Raw genomic sequence first — 18997 nt, 5'->3', positions numbered from 1 at the left:
TTGCCCTTAAGGACATACTTTTCCAGTTAAGTATTTTAATAAGACTCCCAAATGAGCTTTTGTCTATCATGAATTCATTGTTCTGCTGAACTGCAATTCTACACTGCTGGAGGCTCACCATTTTCAAGATGCAATTCTCAGCAGTTGTTTTCCCCATATATCCATAATCATCATGGCATTGCTATTACTAAGAACCTTCATGAAGTGTTCAATAGCAGTCAGTCCAAGCTGCAAGAACCGATGAATGTGGGCAGCATTTAGTCGCTAAGAGTTCTGTAATGGTACAGTCAGACTGGAGCGCATCTCAGGCTTATGATGCTACATTGTCACTTAGAGGGAAAATTCTGTGCTGAGGTGGGACTTAAAAATTCCATCAAGCCTCTTATCCTCTTGTATAACATATTACTGAAAAGTTACTGCTGTCAGGATAAATAAAAAACAAATTACACGGAGCAGTCCAGTTGCATTTGTACCTTTGATGGATATGGAATGGCTAGGCAAGCTATGGTAAGTGACAGGCAGGTCTTTCACAACAACCGGTGCTAGCTGTAGGCTCTGAGGATAGTTTCCAGCAATTACTCAGTAACAGCTCAATTCTACAGTCCACAGTGCTGGACAGGAGTTCAGTGGCAGAGAAAGAAAAAAATTAACAGATGAATGGGTTATTCAGCCAAGTTTACTATTATTTGCACTAACCTGGAGATTTAAGATATTTACATCTGAAATTATTTTTAGACATGACATCAGCAGAGTCTGGGATCTACTACAAAAAATCAGCACGGGACCCAAAATGGTTAAAAACCAGACGACAAGAATCCGGTCCATTTAACATTTGTTTTCCTGTGCATATGCTGTGTTAGACTGGCATATAAATTACAGATATGCATCACTGACATGCTGTGCTAGGAATTACACCAAAACCTCAAACTACAATTTGAAGATTCAACAGGAAGACTTAAGGCAAACAGAGGAAGTAGGGAGAATGAAACACTAAGTTTAATCTCCTATACTTAACAAACAGATTTTGGGACCTTATTACTATCAAACTGTGGCAGTTAGGATATGCTGCTCCTGTAATTTGCACTAACAAGTTACAGAAAGTTAGAGTGATGCCTTCATAGGCATCAAAGAATTTTCCCACACAAAGAGGACATCCCAGAAGATCTCACAAAGATCCTTGAGAAAAAGGCAAACAAGTGGTTAAAAACCCGACACTGACTGGAAGATGACAGGGCTCTAGTCTCTGACAGAAATAGCTAGGGATAAATGGGGAATCTTTTGTTTCCATTGCCACTCCAAGAAAACAAATCTCAGCCCAACTCTAGCTGTCCGTCAAACCCCGCCCTCACTTCACCTTAGTCTCCTTCATACTTTCTTCAATTTGGCTCCTAAGCTCTCTTTACACAGAAAGAGGAGTCAAATTCTTCCCTAAAAAAAAAATAAATAAATAAATTCACCTTCACTACAGCATCATTATCTGGTGGGGCAGTGCAGGACAAACAAAATCCGTGAGATTTTTTTCTACACAAGGTTCTCATGGTAACCCCAGAAATGCTTTCTATGCCAGGGCGTTCATTCCTGTCCTTGTTTTTACCTAATGGAAATCTAAAAAATTATACTGTAAATAAAAAGAGATTGCATCAAAATAACAGCAAGACAATTCTTCAGCTTAATGACACATGCAACTAATTCGAACCTAAAATCAGATCTCAGTTACAGTGGTTGTAGATCTGGTGGACATATAAATATCATTCTGGTTATATTTGAAGGCTACATACATAGCCTTTAAATAAAGAATGCAACATAAACAATGTTATTACCAGCTTTCTACTGCCTTTTCAAGCAAAGGCTACTGTTTCAAGGCAAAGTTTCCCACTTTTTTTAGTAGGTGTATGTCAAATCAGTTATCAAAAATGACCCATGCTATATTACATTGATCCAAATATAAAAAGGTATACAACATAATTATTTAAAAAAAAAAGTTTAAACTAACAACACTAAACTCCCTTTTAAAAGGGTGAAATGATACATCAGCAGAAACATTTATGGTTCTAAATTCAGGAAGGGCAGCCAAGTAACATGGCACATCACCAACAGAACACGTAATTCCTGGGTGATCAGTGGCATTATGTGACTACTTCTGTTGCTGCCTATCACTACGCGGGAACAATCAATTACTGAACCGTTAGCTTTCTAAAGACATGGCCTTGAGTAGGGCAAAAGAACCACATGGAAATCTCACAAGCTTTGTTTTTATTTATCATGACTGTAGTTATGACTGAAGTTATGGAAAGCTATGCTACAAATACGTTGTTAAAGATCAAATGTCTTTTCTAAATACTGCCAAAACATAGTAGATTAAAAACTGCCAAATCAACCATTTTATCTTGGTAATGCAAAGATCTTCCTACAGTATGCAAAACTGCATGCGAAGAGCTTGTCTCAGAAGACACTCAATGAAAAGTAAGCTAGAGCATAAATTTACATTACCTTGACCAAGGAAATATTAGAACAGTTTTGAGTATTAGCGGAAGTTACAATTCATCAATCAAAAAGCAGACACAGAGGCTGCAGAGGAATCTTACCAGAACTCGATCTCCAATTTTGAGCTCCCTTTCACCTTTCTTTAGTGATCCGGCTTCAGAGAGATTTGATATAGATTCACTTGCAGTTTTTGAAAGATTGGTAATCTGAGAAGGAGTTGAATGCTCCTTAGCAGCAAGTGGTGAAGTTTTTTGTGGAATTCCTGAAGGCGGAAGTGCAGCTGCAGATGAAGACACCATACTAGCAGCTGATGTGGAAGTTGGTGATGTAGCTCTAGAAGCATGAGCTGTCTGTGTACCATTGGCTTCATCTTCTGTCAGCACTTTTCTTGTCAATTTTGATGGTCTTGTAAATATTCCCCTCAAGGGTTCACACTGGAAATAGCGAACTCCAGCCACAGAGCCATCATTCTTACCAATTGGTTCATCTAGAACAATCCCTGCCCACTGTCCTGGAGCAAACTGTGTTTCACCAAGGAACTGAATAAAGCCAGGTTTATTTCCATTGACCCAAACACGCTCCCCAACTCTGAAATCATCCACAAACTCTTCATGTGCATCTGCAGTGGTTGCACTTGAGGCCTTTTCACTGGAAGCTGCTTTTTCTACTGGAGCTGGAATCAAGCACAATGAGAAGGCAAATAGGCTAATATTCCAGAGAGCACCACTATGTAGTTTCAACATAACAAGCATTTGGAAAAGCGTAATTTCTAAAAGGAAGAGCACAAATCTTCTTACTTATGAAAACACTGTTATCTCTGGAATACAGTAATTCAAAATCTAAGGACAGAGACACTGAATGAATTTAACATAGGTTTTGGTAAAAATCTTGTAAAGATTACAAGTCTTACCTCAAAACTACCCAAACATTTTTATCATGACAAGGTTTCTTCAAGGAAAACTGCTTGATCACATCCCAATTAGTAACTTCAGATTTATTGCATATTGTACACATAACATTTTTAGATCAGAAATAAAAGCAAAAATACCTCGGTGTAAATAGTAAAAATGGTGTATACTCATAGCTTTCAAGGTACTTTTTGTTAGAAGATGAAAGGGAAAAGTGAAGATATTTAAATATTCCTTACCAGCTGCAACAGATGTGGGTGGTTTCAACAATGTACTCCCATGCTTGATAGTCTTTGAAGGAGCCTTAAGTCCACTTGGTTTTAACATACTCATCTTTTTGCAATACCAGTGTTATTCCTCTTCGTCTGTAGCAACTATCTTTTTCCAAACATGGATAAAATATATTATTCGAGTTTTTCCAACTCTGGAATAAACCTGTATATAAAAATATTAGACATGAAACCAAAAATGAGTATTTTAATTCCTGCAGAAGAAATTTCTATATATACACAGTCTGTGTATGAAATGCATGATAAAAGATGCTTTACAATAACAACCAGAAGCATCTCCCAGGATAGCATTTACAACTCCTCATCTTTTGAAGGCCATATCCTGTTAAAAGACACCAAGTCTGAACCTAAAACATCAAAATAACTCACTTCACTGAATGCTGCTGTATTCATCTTGAGCTTTAAACTAAACGCCTATTTTAAGAAAGAAAAACAAAGCCCTTAACAGCATTACTAACATTACACATAGATATAACCGAGGTACGCACCCTACTGTTTTCAGTCACATTTTTCAAGTGTTGCAATATCCCAGCAAAAACAACTTGAGACTAGAGAACTAACTGCAAGAGAAATCAAGAGAACCAGGAATTTCCGGATAAAAAGTTTTAAGAGAGATTGGAACTGAAAAACTGAAATTGATCAACAGAGTTAGATGATGACAACTAAAAAGTAAACATCCACCTCAGCTGTATGTGATTCTTCTAGATCACAAGATACACTGGCTCGCAGTCCCCAACACAGTGCCCCAGCTATGCTCCCCTGGCAAGAGGAGGAGGGACTCTTCCCTACGTTGCTAGGATAGAGCCCTGCTCTGAGTTGGAAGCCAGCTATAAGCTTTTCAGGGAACTAAGTCATGAGGGTTTTGCCACAGAAGGCATCTTCCTTCTGATTACAAAAGCTTTAGAAATGCTTTTTCATCTATAATGAAAAAATCTGGGTTTTTTTTTCCTCAAATACAAATTCAAAGCCAAACTGTAAGATGACTGGTCTCCCCTCATCTTCTAAAGCATAAACTGTTCTGCAGGAACACAGCTTGGCTGTTTGCTAAGGCACTGACAGAACATCTATGCCCAGTTAAAAAAAACCCAAACAGCATGCATCTAAACAAAAACCTGAAGGAAAAAAAAACCCAAAACATAGACATGTAGCAATAGACTGCTTGCTTAAGTGTTTGCTCAGAACATGACAAACAAGAACTGCAAAGCAGGTCTCAGTCCTGCCATTTACTCAGCATTTTGGCACCAATCAGTACACATGCACAGGCAGAAAGCAATTGCAAACTTCCCAAAACCATTATTAGCAGTGCCCAGGTGCGTGTACAGGGGGTACAGTACGTTTAAAGGCAAAGCAAACACTAGTGAAGGAGAGACTGCTATGCTACAGGAAGGAAGACTAAAGAGACAAGCCAACCGCATCTTTTGCCTACCACTATAAGTTTTACCCTCATGTATTATTAATAGCCAGCGCATTAGTGTTCCTAAAAATCAGTTTACTGCAAAAAAAAAGAAAGTATCAGGCACGCTGCTTTGTGAACCTAAATACCAAAGTGAAACATTTCTTATGCTATTTCAAGATCGGCCATGCCAAATTCAAGGCATTTTCTAAGAAGTCTGCAAAAATGTTATACTTTAAAAAGCATTAATTACCACCTTGGATGTATGGTGTTTGTCTACAATTTAAGTTATGCTCTATGAAAACTCTGAAGTAGTGCTGTGAAGATTTCTGAACATTTTTTCTAGCATTGCCAGAAGTATGTCACCCACCCATCTGCAAAGTTATGACTACTGAAGAGAAAAATTTCCCCATTGTTTTTGCAATACGTATGCCAGTTTAATTTTTAAGTGGGAGCTTTCATGTTCATCAACATGAAAGCAGAGTTAGCTCTCTAAAATCAAAGCGGAAGGACATGCATGAAATATGACTAAGCCATGAAAGAACTGGGAGGCACACAGTTATACAGAAGAACAACTAGAGGATCACATTAAGATGTTACTTTGGACACAGCAGGAACACTGTGGGGTTTTCTTCCCCTCCTACTACATACCTGCCCTCCCTGCTAAATCTGAATGCATCATATTTCCTCATATTTTGGTTTAGAAATCTTCTAAAACTGCACTTTGCTCTTACACGTCAAGGACTTGAAAAGCCTTCCTTTCTCTCTTATACACATGCTACCTACCTATTCTTCCTCATGCTGCAGGCCCTATTCCCTCCCCTACAGTGCCAGCATCTCCATGCATGTCTCCATTACTTTCCTCAACCCATCAAAATCCATGGAATGGAAAAACTGTACATGATAAAGAAGGATTTGGTACAAATACAGAAATGTGAGAAGTATCAAGGTCAGTTCTTTTCAGTTCACAGTCTTCTCTGTCAGTGCCAAACACCAAATCTATGGAAATTCAACCACCTCATTTGGGCCAGAGCAAGTCCCCCTTAAGAAAGGCTGCCTCCTAAAACCAGGAAGCTAGAAGCTGTCTTACAATATTCTGCCATTCTTTTCCATATACTATCTCGTTTTGCCCCCAAAGAGCATTCCAGCACCACACAGGTAGTAACCATCTATATCATGCAAGGGTAGGCATATTAAAAGAAAATAAACACTACATTACCCCTCAAAACTACATTTTGCCAGTTTCAAATAATTATTTATTAATAGATGTTTAACAAACCTCTACTCAACAGAAAGTTAGAATGTTCTAATATTGCATTTCTTGGCTCGGGGTACTCATTCATATTTTAATCTTGCTCTCCACAGTCATGGTTTATATATCTGCTGCGTCATTTGCTTTTCTCAACATACAGGCCTTCAACTAGGCCAGAAGTAACACAATCCCTTGTGAGCTGGTTTCAGAGTTACTGAAGTGTAGCTTAATTCAAAAAACTGCTAAAATATAGGCAACACATTTTGGTAAATTACTGCCTTATTGCAATAATGAAAATGCAACTTCTGGTCTTAGAAAGAGACAGGACATTCACAGTAGCATTTCCTAATAGAATTTGTAAGACACTAAAAGCACATAAATTTGCATCAAGTGATTTTAAGCATTACACACTCCAGCATTTCCTAACAGGCTCCAGATGTCAATTACCTCATTTTAGTTCTCATAAGAGAGAGCAGCTAGCTACTTGTCTCTATTTGTTCTCTTTCCTTCCTTGAATCTGTCTCAGCTCTCCTGAAAAAGAATCTTTATAACCAAAAGGCAGTAACATTAAGTTTCTCAAAAGATCATATCAGGAATCCAAAGAAATGCCCAGAAAGAATATGATAATATACATTACTTAAGTGTTCAGAAAGCCACAAGTTCTACCAATACCGTAACTGAGCATAAAAAAAGAGACTTTAAATACAAGCTTTACATTTGTGCCATTACCGGGAAATATATGATTTCATACAATATGAAAATGCACTACACATTCTCAAGCAAGCTGCAATTTTTTTGTGTGTGGATGACTACTAAAAATTTTCAAATGCAAACATGAATCCTTGCATTGGCCCTTTTAGCTGATTGATAATATCCTTATTCTTGTTTGCCTTTTACAGACCTCTAAGTAGTGCATGAATTGAAGCAATCCATAAGCAGCAAGTTGAGAACCATTGGTGTAAGAAAGTAAATCCTACTAATCTGATGAATCTGTTGGCAAATTCAGATTAAAAATAAATAAATAAAACTTAACCACATAACCCTGAATTAAAAAGGCACAATATTTTCCAACTGTCAAAAAAGGAATTCCTGTAATAAAAATAAAACAGCTATCCACTACTGTTTCTTTCAAAACTGTCTTTTCAACAACTAGTACTCCAAAAAGAACTAAACCACAATTAAATAAGAAAACAGGGAAAAAAATTAAAGCCTCAGCTCACTCCATTTAAGAACCTTATAGTCACAAGAACATTACAGTACCAATAGTTCTTTAAGCTTAGTTGATGCCTGACAAGCATGCTGCCACCATCACACTCTCCTTCCTCAGGACAGGTAATGCCATAATTAAAAGTAAAACATTTCATCTGATAAAACATTTGAAACAATGACTTGACAATTTAAGGAAGAAACATTTGCTAACACCAATACTCACAACTACCACAAACAGATGCAGTGTTTCCATGGAGAAAAGTAAGTCGTCTGTCCATTTGGTACAGAAACAAAGAGGACATTCTAGAACAGAGCAGCATAATATTTGAATTGACTCAAAACAGACTGCATAACCTCAGTCTTCTGCATGCAGACACACGCAGTCTGACTGCGCAGTGTACTTTGAGGCTGAAACCCTACTCTCATGGTTTATTTCTATAATAAAGTGAAACAATTATTTTAATTGATGATCACCTGCTATCTGTCCTGCACGAGTTCTTCAAAACATTTCAAATTTAAAAGATTAATATTAAACTTAGTTAACACCATTAAGAGACTAAATACTGTTGGAAAATGCCTTTCAATGCCAACACATTTCTAAGCTCAAGAAAGAGACCGCTTCCAATTTGTTAATTCTGCTAAGCATACCAGTGCTTTGCAAAATACATATAAACATTAAGACTAATAGATACAGAGTAAATATTCTAAAAGGGTTGTGTAGAATAGATAACTGCTGAAAATCTCACATGGATCTATAAGCAGAGAAGATCATATGCAATCCCTGTGTCAGTCAACTAGTAGGTATCTAGGAAACAAATTCTGACCATACCATGAAGAAAATGTAACATGTACAAAATAAATTAGAAAATCCCTTCTGTAGAAAAGTGATATGGAAAATATATTTCAAAGACCACCCACAATCCAGTAACTTCGCTTTTCTGAGAGAAAAACAAACTCACCACATGAAGCACTATGTTTGAAATAGCAGCCTGAACAGCATTTCTTAAATATCTGTTTCATACTCTCGATGTTCATACCACTATTGCCAAGCTTTCAGAAGCTCATGAATCATTCCTCAAATATCTTCACAATGGTTTAGAGAAAGTAACTTGGAATTTTGAACCTGGAAAGTTTTCTCTCCTGGTCCATGAGTTACTCCAAGAGCTCAGACCATTCACAGTTACAAATGCTTACAACTCCTAAAATTATTGCAATCTTAAAACTTTAAAGCATATAAGCCTCTTCTGTATGATTCAGATCTAATTCTTATTATAGCCCTAAAAGTTGTATTTGCGGTCTCCTGGGCTGGTATTACATTTCTGTAAAAAGTGAGTATATATATTTCCAAAAGCACTTAAAATAACGCTTTTAGTTGAATTTATAGGCTTTTGAAATTCATACACAATTTAAAAATACAACCACATTTTAGCTTTGAACAAAATAAATGCCTTCACATTGCACTGCTATTTGCTTCTTGCTACCTCTTTAAGAATATTTCTCTCTGTGAAAGAATGCGCCAGATCAGACACCAACTTCTAGAAGGTTCAGATAGGAATGAGATTAATTCATCCACAGCAGGTCCACAAACTGACCAGACTGGGACATACCCATCAACATCCTTACTAAAACAATTCTGGATGAGGTAGACAGAGAGAGATAAATTGCAGAAAGCAAATAGCCTCACACACCCTCCCTAAATATCATTTCCTATTTGTACCATTTGGTTTTGTTTTCAAGGAGGAATACAAGTATAGTCCTCCACTACCACATATTATGCAGCCAGATTTCTCATGTTTTGGAAAATTGCAATGTCAGCACACCCAGAGTGTGAGAGAGGAGCTGCATCCTAGAACAACAGTCTTCCTGAACATGATGCCTCCTCTGCCACATTCTGGGTCTACTGGAGATATTTCGTATTGGGCAACCAAAAAGACTGAATCACCATTTTGCAAGCATTGGATTACATTTACAATGAAATAATTCCACAGCACACAATATCCATTGTAAATGTCACACTAAGCTTCAAAGTCAGTTCTGTAACAATTACAAGTAGCTAAGCCAAAAAGATGGGTTTGGAAGCCTTCATGAATTAACTTTTCACAACTTCTCTTGTAATGATGCAGCACACTTCATATTCCTAGCCATTTACTACTTAAATACAACCATTTCGGAGCTATGAATTCGCTTCAAGGTCTCTTTGCATTTAGCCACTGGAGCCAATTACTGAAATGGTAAGTGAACTTCTCTCTGAACATAATGCTTATGACTTATGTGCATGCTTTGTCAGCTCCAAAGCATTTACTGAATGAGTAGCAAGTTCAGACTGAAAGAAGCCAGAAAGCACTGTAGGCATTTGATAACAAAGCAAGTCACAAACAGCAAATTGTTATGGTACTGATGTAACAGCCTCTGTAGTAGTCACTGTCAAACCAAATTGATTACCTGAATGTTGCTCAAGAATTTAACTGTACTGTTCAGTGATTAGAGACTGTGGGATTACAGAGGCATCTTCAGGTATCATTTAAGTTGAAATTAATAGAATTTAAGGAAGAATTTATATATAAAACAGAAAACACAGAATTAAGAATTTAAGATTTCAATAGAATAAGAGTTGACATTTTGGAGTCTACATTTGATTACTCATTCAACACATAGCAATTAGAAGAAAGGAAGCATTTAAAAGCATGACTTCAATTTTATCTTCTCTCCTAGAAAACAGGATTTTGATGTCAATTAAGTAATATGATGATCTGAATATATTCTTCAGTTACATCACTACCATAAGAAAAGACACCAGAACAATATGCATCATTTAATTCAATGTTTATCATGCTAAGTGCCATCAGATCATATTTATTTGGCTTTCTAGATGCTCTGCTTACTGCCACCATCAAAATATATGGGCTGGTATGTGCCTATCAAACCAGTGTTTTGTACCTCACTTTTAAAGGCAGAAAAAATTCTGCATTTAAACCCCAGCTGATCAGGTGGAAAATAAATAAAAGGAATCCAGACCTTTCTATCAGATCTCTTTGCAGATGCTGGTATAGGAAATAAAAATTTACTAAGAAAATAAGCAAGAATGTCCCCTAATTTATAGAAGATCATTCTTTTGATGACATTCTACTTCAGCTCATTCTAGCCCAATCCAATATAACCATCATATGAATTCTAGACAGGTATACCCTTTACAAAGGCAAACACTCATCCCACGTGAACCACAGTGCCTCAGTTTCTCATACTGTGTTCTTAACATAAATATGAAATTTGTAAGGGACAGATTCTTGAAGAAGTGCATCTCTGTTTATTTTAACTAGGCATAACTATTAAATTAACAGAATGAAAGCAATCCTTTGCTCTTCTGAAGTGCCTTCAAAGTCACTACCAGGATTACTCCAGGAAATTACTGTTGCATGCAAGTTTTAGTATGTCTTTCGTCTAACTCAAAATACAGTTTACTTTTGCTATCATAAAAATACAAAACCAAAAGCTTGTAGTAAGTTGGGAAGTATGCCCACTGGTATGACACAGCTCTTTTGACAGCGTCATTGATTTGATGAACATAACTTGAAACGAAGAGTGGCTGACAAATTACTCAAACTGAATCATATCTATATGATCACTAGCAGAGGTCCTGAAATATCTTTCAACTCTACTTTAGAGGGCATTTGTTTAAATAAACATTAGTCTGAAGCAACTAGTATGTTCAGTGAAACAGACACCCAGAGGATATTTAAGACAGTCCCAACACTAACACAAACACTATGCCTTGTCATCACTCATCCCCCTATCAAGCTTTATACCACAGCATAAGGACATCCCCCTAAATAGCTACTGGTTTTCTGTACTTCAAAGAGTGAATCTGTTTCCTTAAGAACTCAGAAGACACTCCTACTTTCTTGTACACTTCGAGGGACCGGGGAAGAACAAAATTTGTTGTTTCAGAACCAATCCAAACACCCCACGATGCTGTCCCTCGTTAAGGACATGGCTAATATAGAGCTCAACAAGCAACTTTAGATTTGTTTCTTAACTGAGATAGATAGTAGATGCTCTATTTCTGTATCATGGAGATGACGTGAACTGTTTCCCATGTGAGTTCACAGATCCATAGCATAGTCAGGACCAAAGACTTTCAGATTATCTTTCAACATCAGGGCTTTTATGGCAGTCAGGCCTGCATACAGATCTGTATTTCTCCTTCAATTTAACATGCTGGGTAATTTCAACTAAATAAAAGGTAGGAGACTTCTAAAAAAGAAAAATTCTTACAAGTTTCACAGAAGTAGGCCAACCAGTAGGAGGAAGACTTGTGTTCAAAGTCTTGAGCTTCTCCTCATAAGTTTAGATCAGACCAACTAATTTCTGAAGCAAAATGGAAAACCAAAGTTTTGCCATCAATACACTTGGTAGCAGCAAGTTATTAGTATGTTTGGAGATAATATAGAATTTGAATATAATATAGTTAAGGAAGGCAACCATTATGAGATGCAAACCCACTGAAAATTAGAGGGTTTTAGTGACATTGCTAAGTTGGTAAAGAAGACACATGGCTGGTTTCCTACCTTGGAAAGTACAGGATATTGACTGCAAACTGGATAAACAGGATTCTCTCTGCATATGTTTGGGAAAGGGAAACGGCAGGGTAAATTCTTATAACTAAGAAACTGTACTAAGAACAAGATGAATCAGATCAAAGATAGTAAGAGGCTTAGGACCTCAAACCATCAGTCATATTACAGCAATGCTATGAGGAAGGTAATTCATTAAAGCTTCTGCTCTGCTTATGGATTTTAATTCTGCATTAAGGACATTTTAAGTCACCTCATCTTACCATTCTATAACTTGCTACGCTCATTCAGATTCCTAAGTGCCTCGAGATCCTCAGTAAAAAAATATACCATTGAAACACAAAGACTTAGACTGCTGACTACAAAGCACAAATAAGAGAGGATGTCTGTAACAGTAAAAAACTATTTTGGGCTAGCAATCATATCAACCTATGTTGCTATTTCTAAACACAGTCTGTTCAATTTTTTAAAAAGATTCCCATCTTTAATTAATAAGGAAGAGCTGGTAACTGTTAAAAACCTTAAAAAAATAATCACAGAAAATATGATGCAAACTCTAACACTTCAATTTGCCACTGTACACATGCATTATAAAAATGTCGCTGCTATAGTCTATTAAAAGATCAGAAGGCACATGATCCTCCCAAGCACACATCATTCTCTACAGAATGAGCCAAGGATTGAGAAATACAGAAAGTTTTCACCCAAGAAAGTAAATAATTGCCACCTCTTCTGGTAAGCCTACTATCAATACTTACTACTTTTCCTACATTTTTCCAGGGAAATTCTTGCCTTTCCCAAAAGCCCTCCATTTTGATAACAAGAAGTGTAATTTGTTTAACTGTATGCACTGACTTCTTCTGATGATAATGTACGTCAACCATCCCAGTAAGAGCATTCAGTCCACAACAACAGTTATGATTTTGGAATAGTAGCAGAGCATCAAGTTTAAGTTACTGGGGATCTAAAGTTTAAATTAAAGTTTGAGAAGGAAAACAGCATTTTCTGTCAGCCTCAAAACCAAATGCATATAAACAGAGACACAGGCCTTCTCCCTAATACAATTACAACTGAAGCACCTGAAACAAACATGCTGCTTTTTATAGTAAGAATTTAATTTTGATAGACTTGGGTGAAACTTTAACTCTTTCACACTCTTTGAAAACATCAAGTCAGCAACCTCTTTTTAGCTCTCCATGTTCTTAGCCTTTTAAATTAGCACCATGACTGCTATACGGCTGGCATATAATAAAGTACAAATACAGAACTTAGGTAAATATTGCTGTGACTGAGTGGCTGCTGCTGCCAAGCAGTGAAGCAGAATGAGTGTCAGATAAGCTAACTCCGTATCAAATACTGAGTTTCTCTCTTTGCCTTTCCCCTCGAAATAAGCTAAAAAATATAGCCAGTAAGATTATAAAGATCAGGAAAACTGAGCGGCTTTTAATGATGTTTCTCCTTGAAATGGTAGAGTGAAGACATGTCTTATAAATTAAAAGAACATATGCTACTATTCACCCAAGAGTCTTCTGTCTGAGTTTGTACAAACTATTGATGAGACATTCCAGGTGGAAAACAGCTAGGCAGGTGCTAAGGTAGAAACTTGTACAGTCTGTTCTTAGATACATCTTCTAAATCCTTTCCAGCCTTTCGGGTGCCAGGAGCTAGATACCAGATTTGTGGGTATTTCTAAGGGTCAGTTGTACCGCTACAAGTCATGCTAGTGCAACATCACTCTGCAAAAATAAGTGTGTGTAGAGGACAGACACTTGGACAAGCACAGACATATTAGTAGATGTTTGAAATCATCAGGGACCACACTGCTGACAGAGCTGGCTTCAGCTCTGCTGGTCAAGAAGAGCGAAATGGTTGCTCCAGCAGAAATTGGCATCTAGCTGAGGGCAGCTGAGATTACAGCTAATGCAGTATATAATTGCCTTTCATTAAATAACAAAACACCATCCATCTGAGGCATTTCTAAACATGCCAGTCCAATAAGGATTCCAGTGCGTTACTTTTTATACGTGCCAGCAGAGCCAGTAGTTCCTAAGGAATGCCAAAAGATTAAACAAGAGCTGCATTCATTCATGGTCATCATGTTCAAACATTAGAAAACTTGCATTCAACATACAGAGTTAACATTTGACCCGAATGTTTTAGAGAGAGAAAGGAAAGCAGTTTTGAAAAATCATATTGGCAAGACAGATCGCTCTATTTCTTTTGAAGGAAGATCTATTTTGAAATATTCTCAGTCACTCCCAAGAAAAACTTTAACAGGGCTAAAAGGATAAAGGGAGGAACAACTAAAGGAACTATCCAATCTGCCCAAGCTAAGTAAATAAAGGCTGTCCTGGATATTCACATTCAGAAGATGGTAAACAGACACAGCCTATAGCTCAGACAGGAAATCTATAGGAGCTCTAGAAAGTCATAGCAATCAGTATATATGAGCACTGCTCCTTCCTACAGTATCATCACATGAGGAAAGAGGTTATTTCCTACAGTACACCTCTGTGATGCGGATACCAGACAGCTGTTTTTCTGCCCCTCATTAGAGAGTTGAGATCTTCTCTTTAAAAGAAACCATACAAATTATACAAAACTAATTTTTTTGCCAAATAAAAATCTCCCTCAATCCCCAAAGATACGGACGTTTGAAGTCACATTTCCAAGCTTTTCTGTTTCAGCCAACACAGCCCTCTTCTTTCAATACACACAAAGATTTAGTGCACTTTAGCACAGACAGAAAATATTCTAGCACATACAAGGATGGACAGGAAGAGAACCCTGAAATCTCCTAATTTTAAACCAGGAACTAATAAACCTCTGCACATTTTTCAGTCATTCTACGCTCAGTATGTAAATAAAGAAGTTTTGTACCTGAACAGTTATACATTCCTTAGACTAAGACACATTGCTGTTGGGGGGATAGGAGGGGGTATTTACTTTTCCTCCACACTATCTAATTTGCTATCTTGTTACATGTTGTAGCAGGTGCACGCAGACACATATTTAAGAAAAATCACTCTCTGACACAGCTAGTTTCAGAATTATATGCCTATTTCTGTTCTTTAAATAAAATTCTTCATGAAGCAGCCAGCATAAAGGCATTTCCTCTTTTGTACCTCTTTTCTTTCTTCTTCCTACATATTAATACACCTATCGCGTTTTAAAATCTTTCTGCTCAAAGATCTCAAAGCAACCTGTGAACTTCCGTAAAACCCTACCCATTCAGCACACTGGGTAAGTAAGTGAAGGGGTGGGGAGGAAAGAGTCTTCATTTCACAGTCATATTTTTAATCATGAACATATACAGTCACAGACTGAATTTTCTTCCCCATGCTATGTTTCAGAAGAGATTTTTGCTGTGTTGGCTTCTGTTTGGTTTGGGTTTTTTTTCTTTTTTTTAGTTATTTAAAACACATACACAAAGATGTTATAATGAAAGGGAAAACTAACTCCTGATTTTAACGCAGCAGGAGCCACATTAACATGTGAGTAACAGCAACAATTACCATGTGCCCCATGACAGCTGAGGCACAGAAAAGAGAACACTGAATCGCCTTAGGTAGCAGCACTAGTGATATAGCGGAAAGCAGGAGGGGCCTACAGCATAGCCTTTGCCTGGGGATCCCACAGGTCTAACGCTGGCTATAAACATGGCAGTAAACTCTAGCTGAACCACCCGGAACCGTGGGGCAATACAAGAGCAGCTCACCTGCAAACCAGTAGCTTTGAAAACAGCACAGGCACCAGGAGCAGACATAAAACAAAAACAACAACAACAAAAAAAAAGCCAAGGTAAATCATAAACCAAATCGTTAATAGGTAAAATACCAGCGCATAAGTGTGGGATGCTGAGAACTGCAGGTCAGCATTTACCAGGAAATACTCAGACCCCCTCCCCCCAGAATCATCCACTCAAGCCACCAAGCACAGCGCTTACCCATCTTCTAAGGGTAAGACTGGAGCAGAGAGCGCATTCAAGACCCTCACGTCCCTACCTGCTCCTCACGAACCACCAAGACACCCAAGGGCTCTGCGCAGTGGGAGACGAGACCGGGGAGGCCCCCAGCCCACCTGGGATGCTGCGCCCCACAACCTGCCGCGGCCCGACCTCCTTCTCCCCAGCAGCCTCCGAGTTTACAGAGTGCAGCTGCCCCGGGAGCACGGCGGGCAGCCAGCCCCGTCCAACCGGGGGTACGGCGGCGGCGGGACAGGGTTGTGGGGCGGGGGGGGGGGGGAAGCCACACATGAGCGGAATGAGCCCGGCAAGCCCGAGCACACGGCTCGGGAACCGGCCAAACCGGCTGCTGTCACCGCGGCCCTGGCAGGCCGGTGGGGAAGCGCGGGCACGTGTGGCGGAGGCTAACACCTCCCGGGGGGGTGGACTCCCGCCCCGGCTCCGGGGCCTCGCCCCACCCAGCCCAGCATCGCCCCTCCGGCGCTGCCCACCGCCCTACGCCCTCACTCAGGACCCCTCACCTCCACGCAGGGTCCCTCAGCGCTCCACAGCCACCGCCACCCGTCCCCTCACAGCCCACCCTCCCAGCGCCTCACCGCCGGCCGCGCCGCCCCGCTTCCTCACCGCCCGCCGCCCCCGCCCCGCAGCCCGGCGCGGGTACAAGCGAGGCGCCCGCGAAGGCGCCCCAGACGGGAAGCGGAGGCCCCAAGGCGGGAGGCGGCCGGCGGCTCCCCCCCGCCCTCAGACGGCGCCATCGCGAGCCCGGCAGCGCCGCCGCCCTCCCCGTGCGGGCCCCAACGGCGGCCTTACCGCTGCCGCCTTCGGCTCCGCGCCGCCGCCTATTCCCGGCCGCCGCCAGCGCCGGGCGCAGCTCCTGCTACCGCCGCCGCTGCTGCTGCTGCTGCAGCCGCTGCCGCTGCCGCCGCCTCCTCCTCCTCCTCCTCCCCCTCTGCAGCGGCGGCAGCGCCTCCCCGGCTCACAGGGGGCGGGGCGGGCAGACAACGTCTGCGCTCGGCCGGGCCCGCGGCACCGCGAGGCGGAGACTGCAGCAGCAGGAACCGCGCCTCCCTCCGCGCCCCTTCCTCGCTGCCGCTCCCCCGCGGTCCCTCTTCGCCCCCTCCTCGCCTCTTTTTCCCTTTGTCTCCCTCCCCCCCGCTTTGTTCGCCCCGGGGCAGCCCGCGAGGGGTGCCCGCTGCCGCCGCCGGGCAGAGGGGGAAGGAGCGGCTGTCCTCGGCTCGGTCTAACCCTGCCTTGCCGGGCGGCCGGCAGCCAGTCGCCGCGGGGAGGGCAGGCCCCGGGGGGTAGCCGCCCGTCCCGGCAGCCCTGCGGGGAGCCGGTGGAGCGCGGACTTGGCTTGGTGCGGAGGGTCGTCGTCCTCCTCCCCGCAGCGGGGAGGGGGCTCGAGCACCGGTAGCGCTGACCCCTTGGGGAATGCGCTGCGGCAGCCGGCGGGTGTGAATGGGGAGGGGTGGGGAAGGGAGGGGAGAAGAGACAGGGAGGTATGAAGCACATCGCTGTTAATGCATGAATAACTTTACTGTCTGCTGCTTTTCTGCATTTTCCTTTTGTCCTGATGGCTAGAAATTTATCGTTCCTTCTCTTTCTCTAAAGTACTGAGTATTTTAATTTGCATTGCGTTTGTGAAGCAACACATTGGAACCTGGCATTATCCCATTGCTAAAGTTTAAACAGCTGTAGCAGTGGCTCTAACACCATCATCAACCAAGGCTGAATCGAACAGCTCTGCTTCACTGCTTTACCTCTTACAAATAAGCAACAGAGCCCAGCCAGAGCTGGCCCATAACTGCTGAATTCATCACAAAGCAAACCTCAGTTTGCAGTCTCATAGATCATTTAGTTTCTGCATGATGCCATTCAAACAAAAGGGTGATGAGAAAGCAGTTCCATCGCTGGAGACGGATTGCAATTTGTGTTTCATTTTGGCTTCATTCTTTGGCATTAATCCAGCATGGTAAAGCACAAAATGCTGTGACGCAGTCCCCCAAATAATAGGTTTCAACTAGATCAGCATTTAGCAATGTTTGTTAGAATTTCACTTCTTAAATGTTAAATAGAATCTCTTACCATGGCCATTAGATGTTGAAACAGATACTTGAATCCATGTACAGCCACCTTTCTTTCTCCCTGCAAAATATGATAAAAGTTTCGTTGAATAAGGACTTCAGGATTTAAATAGTAGATTGTATTTATAAGCGCAGAGCCAGCAAATGATTGCTTAAAACAAAAAATTGACCCTGCAGCCTCTAGCTATGGAAATAATCCCTAACGCAATTAGGGTTAAAACTAGAAAAGTCAGACTAACTTTACAGAACACTTGCCCAAAATATCTGCTAGCTTGAGAGCTACAGTTGTGAACCTTTGTGTTGTTTCTGGTATCATAGTTTTGAGCTTTCTGAATTGATCTGATGCTAATATAGAATTTGTTTTTGTTTTGTTTCGATAAGTGTATAATTTTCCATCATTAATTTGATTTTTTTGTCTTACAGTTAATTTGTTACCATGTAGGTAGATTTCAAGAGTATGCAGTTCAATGCACAACATTAAAAGTTTTCATAAGCAATATTAGACGATGTATCTATTACAGAGCACAGCAACTTGAAGACAGAAACGAAGAGTCGCAGCTTTGCGCTGTTCTTGTACAACTTGTAATGAAGTGCTAGCAGTAAATAACAGTGGTGAAATAATAGACGAAATACGGTTCAAATGTGTAAGTAGCTTGCTTTACTCTCTTGCAAGGCTAAATCTAGCTAAATCTAGTGTCTTGTTACTAAAGCAAGACTTGAGAATGATATCGCGTAGATCAAAAGCTTCTACCTATAAAGTCAATGTGCCATTGATTTTTCATGTAATTTCCTAGTGAACAGAATCATAGCTTCAAGATCAAAGTAATCTTGTAGGAAACAAG

General features: G+C 40.4%; 1 protein-coding gene across 10 annotated transcripts in view; it reads right to left on the bottom strand.

Annotated features, from left to right (window-relative positions):
- CLIP1 (CAP-Gly domain containing linker protein 1) overlaps positions 1-16979 on the bottom strand; it is a 73612-nt gene extending 56633 nt beyond the window's left edge. For 5 of the 10 annotated variants that reach the window (XM_052797897.1, XM_052797900.1, XM_052797905.1 and 2 more), the window contains exons 1-3: positions 4364-4381; positions 3632-3827; positions 2586-3157 (exon numbers count right to left, since the gene is read on the bottom strand). In XM_052797897.1, the coding sequence (XP_052653857.1) occupies positions 2586-3157; positions 3632-3725 (666 nt within the window). In that variant the 5' untranslated portion in view covers positions 3726-3827; positions 4364-4381. Of the gene's footprint in view, positions 1-2585; positions 3158-3631; positions 3828-4363; positions 4386-15825; positions 15840-16881 lie in introns of those variants that run through there. The other 5 variants (XM_052797903.1, XM_052797906.1, XM_052797898.1 and 2 more) reach the window with 4 other exon arrangements.
- Positions 16980-18997: the final 2018 nt, after the last annotated feature.

The sequence above is a fragment of the Harpia harpyja genome, chromosome 9, assembly GCF_026419915.1.
Source record: "Harpia harpyja isolate bHarHar1 chromosome 9, bHarHar1 primary haplotype, whole genome shotgun sequence".
NCBI classification, from domain to species: domain Eukaryota; kingdom Metazoa; phylum Chordata; class Aves; order Accipitriformes; family Accipitridae; genus Harpia; species Harpia harpyja.
This window is presented reverse-complemented; position numbering and strand designations above follow the sequence as displayed.